Here is a 6,000-nt window from a genome sequence, read left to right as displayed (position 1 = left end):
ATGCCCCTGGGTGGGGTTAGAGACCATGGGATGGTTCCAGGTACACAGTTCAGGGTTGGCAATCTGGTCGTGAGGGTTCATGCTGGGGGTACTTGCTGTCCAGGCTTACCGATGGTGACTGACCCATTAGACGAAGGTGCCTGTGCCCCGGGTGGGGGTTCGCCCACAGCAGAGAAAACTGAAAATAGATGTTGCTTTAAGAGGAAGGTGATCTGTTTATTTACCTGCGGGTTCCAGGCTGGGATTGGATGACGGAACTGACACTCACCTGCCTCAGGTGAGTGTGTGTGAAATCAGCAGAAGGAAGGGAGGGACAGGGAGAGGAGGAGGGACAGAGACACAGAGAGAGAAACAGAAACAGAAAGACACAGGCAGAGGGTGGGGAGACTCAACCAGACGGAGGGTCTCACACCCACCGCCCCCCGGTGCCGAGGGAGCCTGGACCATGGCCGCTGAACAGCGGCTGCAGCAGTTGGAGCGGCTGGTGGTGCGGGGAGCGGCCGGGGCCGGGGAGCCAGAGCCGGGCTTGGGGTTAAGTGTAGAGACCCTGCTCGATCTCCTGCTCTGCCTGCATTACGAGTGCAGCAGTTCGCCGCTCCGTAGGGATCAAAACATCGCCGACTTCCTGCAGTGGGGTGAGTCTGTGTGTTTATTTATAGATAGTTGGAGAGAGAGAAAAAGTTTTTGGCCCAAACTTTGTTGTAAACTTGTGCTCAACGTTTCTAACCGAGCCCAGGGCAGCCTGACCTCGGCCACTCGAAGGAAAAAGGTTTCTTATCTACTTGGGCACAAAATACTAAGCAAACTGATCGAATTTGCCTGTATTTTAAACACCTTTACCTTTTTTTGGCTGTTTTCTCTCCTCCCCCTCATAGATATGCCCCTTCGCGGGGCGAGTGTCCTATGGGTGACAGGCACCCCCTGCCATCTCACCCTCTTCGTCATTTGGGAGGCGAGGGTTGGCAGAAAGTTCACAGCGCTGGGCATCGCAGAAGACCCGATGCCAGTTGGGGTCAGTGGGCAGTGATCAGGAGCAGGAACCCTGGCCTGATTCCCCCCTCTCCCTAACCCCGGGGTGACTGAGGCCAGTTGTAACAATATAACTGCCCACCGCTGCTAACTCTGCATGGAGGGAGAGTAGGAGGTGGGTCCTTCCCAGTTATCCCTGAGACATCGGGAGAACCTTTCCTTCATTTTATATATAAGTTACATTATTCCTGAGCTAAGGAATGAGCAGCCAGCCTAATGGTGAAGGGACGTGGGTTATGGATTGTAATGCCAGGAAGGGCCGACTTAATAACTGTGAGAGAGCTTATAGTCAGTGCCACAGGAGGGTTTGACTGGTAAATAAAGATCTGCATTTATATAGCGCCTTTCACAACCTCGGGACATCCCAAAGCGCTTTACAGCTAATGAAGTACTTTTTTTGAAGTGTTGTGATGTAGGAAACGTGGCAGCCAATTTGCGCACAGCAAGATCCCACAAACAGCAATGTGATAAATGACCTGATCATCTGTGTTTTAGTGATGTTGGTTGAGGGATAAATATTGGCCCCAGGACACCGGGGAGAACTCCCCTCCTGCTCTTCTTCCAATAGTGGCCGTGGGATCTTTTACGTCCACCTGAGATGGGCAGACGGGGCCCTCGGTTTAACGTCTCATCCGAAAGAGGGACATCCCGCAGATGCTCAGTGTGTGCCTCGCAGGTCGGCCAGTCGGTCCTATCAGACAGGATTGGCGTGGTAACCTGCAGCTGGTTCAGTGATTTCATTCCGGGCCTCCCTTCCCCCACAGCTCTGGTGAGATACGGCCCATATATCACTGCAGTTGCATCATGTGTGAGACGTGTTGAGGCTGTGCACTGGCGTGTAGTTCTGTGTTTGTTGACAGGCCAGTGTTTGTGCTTTTTTGGGATATGTTTTGAGGGGAGTCGCAGTTTGGTCCGAACTCATTTCCTGAAAATAAAAAGTCACTTCACTTCTCCGCAAGTTGGGAATGTGTCTCCGTTAAAGTGGGTCGCAGGCGGAGTGAGCGAGCGAGCATGGGGCCAGTGGGATCAGGGTACACACGCACCTGTGTGCTCGTGGGTCTGCCTGTGTGCTGAGGTCTGTGTACGTGTACCCGCGTGCGTGCACGTGGTTGCTGTGTATCCGCGTGCGTGCGTTAGTGTGTGTTTGCGTGTGTACATTAGTGTGTGTACCTGCGCGTGTGTGTGTTAGTGTGTGTCTGTGGTGTGTACCTGCGCGTGTGCGTTAGTGTGTACCTGCGTGTGTGTGTGTGTGTGCGCATGCGCGTTAGTATGTGTCTGCGGTGTGTACCTGCGCGTGTGTACCTGCGCGTGTGTGTACCTGCGCGTGTGCATTAGTGTGTGTCTGCGTTGTGTACCTGCGTGTGTATGTGTTAGTGTGTATCTGTGCATGTGTCTGTGTACTTGTAGATAAGGGTGAGGTGGTGCATTTTGGTAGGAAGAATAAGGAGGCCTCATACTCCTTGGATAATAAGAGTCAGAATGGGGTGGAGGGGCAGAGGGATCTGGGGGTACAGATTCACAAATCATTAAAAGTAGTGACGCAGGTTAATAAGGCCATAAAAAAGACAAATCAAGCACTGGGGTTCATTTCTAGAAGGATAGAATTGAAAAGCAGAGAAGTTTTGTTAAACTTTTATCGAACCTTGGTTAGACCACACTGGGAGTATTGTGAACAGTTCCGGTCTCCATATTATAAAAAGGATATAGAGGCACTGGAGAAGGTGCAAAAAAGATTTACAAGCATGATACCAGAACTGAGAGGTTATAATTTATCAGGAAAGGCTGAACAGGCTGGGGCTCTTTTCTCCAGAAAAGAGAAGGCTGAGGGGTGACCTGATCGAGGTCTTTAAAATTATGAAGGGGTTTCGATAGGGTAGACGTAGGGAAGATGTTTCCATTTGTGGGGGAGACCAGAACTAGGGGCCATAAATATAAGATAGTCACTAATAAATCCAATAGGGAATTCAGGAGAAACTTCTTTACCCAGAGAGTGGTGAGAATGTGGAACTTGCTCCCACAAGGAGTGGTTGAGGTGAATAACAGAGATACATTTAAGGGGAAGCTCGATAAACACATGAGGGAGAAAGGAATAGAAGAATATGGTGATAGGGTGAGATGGGGTAGGGAGGGAGGAGGATCGTGTGGAGCCTGGACACCGGCATCGACCAGTTGGGCCGAATGGCCTGTCTCTGTGCTGTACATTCAATGTAAATTCTATGAAACACCATTCCCTCAGGGAGGTGATGGGTGAGGGGGCAGTGACAGAGCTCTCAGCTGACTGACGCCGGCTTCAAACCAGTTTAGTCTCCAGCAAAATCCACTCTTGGAAAATAATATTCGATAGCTAAAAGTGATTGGCTGATTGGTGAACACCATTTGAGTGATGTCACTGGGGTTTCAGTGCAGTGTAAAATATTCAGTCCCCAGGAAGTGTGGGAAACTCTGAGTGAGACAACAGTACCCTCCGTCCTTCCAAACCGGGACTGGAGAGAGCAATAGAGCTGGTGACACGGTCACTGTATATACCGGGGTCCGGGGGTCTCACCGTATATACCGGGGTCCGGGGGTCTCACCGTATATACCGGGGTCCGGGTCAGTCACCGTATATACCGGGGTCCGGGGGTCTCACCGTATATACCGGGGTCCGGGGGTCTCACCGTATATACCGGGGTCCGGGGGTCTCACCGTATATACCGGGGTCCGGGTCTCTCACTGTATATACCGGGGTCCGGGGGTCTCACCGTATATACCGGGGTCCGGGGGTCTCACCGTATATACCGGGGTCCGGGTCTCTCACCGTATATACCGGGGTCCGGGGGTCTCACCGTATATACCGGGGTCCGGGGGTCTCACCGTATATACCGGGGTCTGGGTCTCTCACCGTATATACCGGGGTCCGGGTCTCTCACCGTATATACCGGGGTCCGGGTCTCTCACTGTATATACCAGGGTCCGGGTCTCTCACTGTATATACCGGGGTCCGGGGGTCTCACCGTATATACCGGGGTCCGGGGGTCTCACCGTATATACCGGGGTCCGGGGGTCTCACCGTATATACCGGGGTCCGGGTCTCTCACCGTATATACCGGGGTCCGGGTCTCTCACCGTATATACCGGGGTCCGGGTCTCTCACCGTATATACCGGGGTCCGGGGGTCTCACCGTATATACCGGGGTCCGGGTCTCTCACCGTATATACCGGGGTCCGGGTCTCTCACCGTATATACCGGGGTCCGGGTCTCTCACCGTATATACCGGGGTCCGGGGGTCTCACCGTATATACCGGGGTCCGGGTCTCTCACCGTATATACCGGGGTCCGGGTCTCTCACCGTATATACCGGGGTCCGGGTCTCTCACCGTATATACCGGGGTCCGGGTCTCTCACCGTATATACCGGGGTCCGGGTCTCACCGTATATACCGGGGTCCGGGTCTCTCACCGTATATACCGGGGTCCGGGGGTCTCACTGTATATACCGGGGTCCGGGTCTCTCACCGTATATACTGGGGTCCGGGTCTCTCACCGTATATACCGGGGTCCGGGTCTCTCACCGTATATACCGGGGTCTGGGTCTCTCACCGTATATACCGGGGTCCGGGTCTCTCACCGTATATACCGGGGTCCGGGTCTCTCACCGTATATACCGGGGTCCGGGTCTCTCACCGTATATACCGGGGTCCGGGGGTCTCACCGTATATACCGGGGTCCGGGTCTCTCACTGTATATACCGGGGTCTGGGTCTCTCACTGTATATACCGGGGTCCGGGTCTCTCACCGTATATATCGGGGTCCGGGTCTCTCACCGTATATATCGGGGTCCGGGTCTCTCACCGTATATACCGGGGTCCGGGGGTCTCACCGTATATACCGGGGTCCGGGGGTCTCACCGTATATACCGGGGTCCAGGTCTCTCACCGTATATACCGGGGTCCAGGTCTCTCACCGTATATACCGGGGTCTGGGTCTGGTGGGGACAGGTCTGTCACTGTATAACACTGGGGTACAGTACTGGTGGGGACAGGTCTGTCACTGTATAACACTGGGGTACAGTACTGGTGGGGACAGGTCTGTCACTGTATAACACTGGGGTACAGTACTGGTGGGGACAGGTCTGTCACTGTATAACACTGGGGTACAGTACTGGTGGGGACAGGTCTGTCCCTGTATAACACTGGGGTACAGTACAGGTGGGGACAGGTCTGTCACTGTATAACACGGGGGTACAGGACTGGTGGGGACAGGTCTGTCCCTGTATAACACTGGGGTACAGTACTGGTGGGTACAGGTCTGTCACTGTATAACACGGGGGTACAGGACTGGTGGGGACGGGTCTGTCACTGTATAACACTGGGGTACAGTACTGGCGGGGACAGGTCTGTCACTGTATAACACTGGGGTACAGGACTGGTGGGGACAGGTCTGTCCCTGTATAACACGGGGGTACAGGACTGGTGGGGACAGGTCTGTCACTGTATAACACTGGGGTACAGGACTGGTGGGGACAGGTCTGTCACTGTATAACACTGGGGTACAGTACTGGTGGGGACAGGTCTGTCACTGTATAACACTGGGGTACAGTACTGGTGGGGACAGGTCTGTCGCTGTATAACACTGGGGTACAGTACTGGTGGGGACAGGTCTGTCACTGTATAACACTGGGGTACAGTACTGGTGGGGACAGGTCTGTCACTGTATAACACTGGGGTACAGTACTGGTGGGGACAGGTCTGTCACTGTATAACACTGGGGTACAGTACTGGTGGGGACAGGTCTGTCACTGTATAACACTGGGGTACAGTACTGGTGGGGACAGGTCTGTCACTGTTTAACACTGGGGTACAGTACCGGTGGGGACAGGTCTGTCACTGTATAACACTGGGGTACAGTACTGGTGGGGACAGGTCTGTCACTGTATAACACTGGGGTACAGTACTGGTGGGGACAGGTCTGTCACTGAATAACACTGGGGTA

General features: G+C 53.7%; 1 protein-coding gene across 1 annotated transcript in view; it reads left to right on the top strand.

Moving 5' to 3' along the window:
- The first annotated feature begins 316 nt into the window (after positions 1-316).
- The window catches only part of LOC137306339 (serine/threonine-protein kinase MRCK alpha-like), a 72,611-nt gene continuing 66,927 nt past the window's right edge, over positions 317-6,000 (top strand). The window contains 1 exon segment of the mRNA XM_067975486.1: positions 317-635. Coding sequence (XP_067831587.1) covers positions 446-635 — 190 coding nt within the window. The 5' untranslated portion in view covers positions 317-445.

Source organism: Heptranchias perlo, chromosome 43, assembly GCF_035084215.1.
Source record: "Heptranchias perlo isolate sHepPer1 chromosome 43, sHepPer1.hap1, whole genome shotgun sequence".
NCBI lineage: Eukaryota > Metazoa > Chordata > Chondrichthyes > Hexanchiformes > Hexanchidae > Heptranchias > Heptranchias perlo.
The sequence above is the reverse complement of the archived record's forward strand: the minus strand, read 5'-3'. Positions and strand labels throughout refer to the sequence as shown.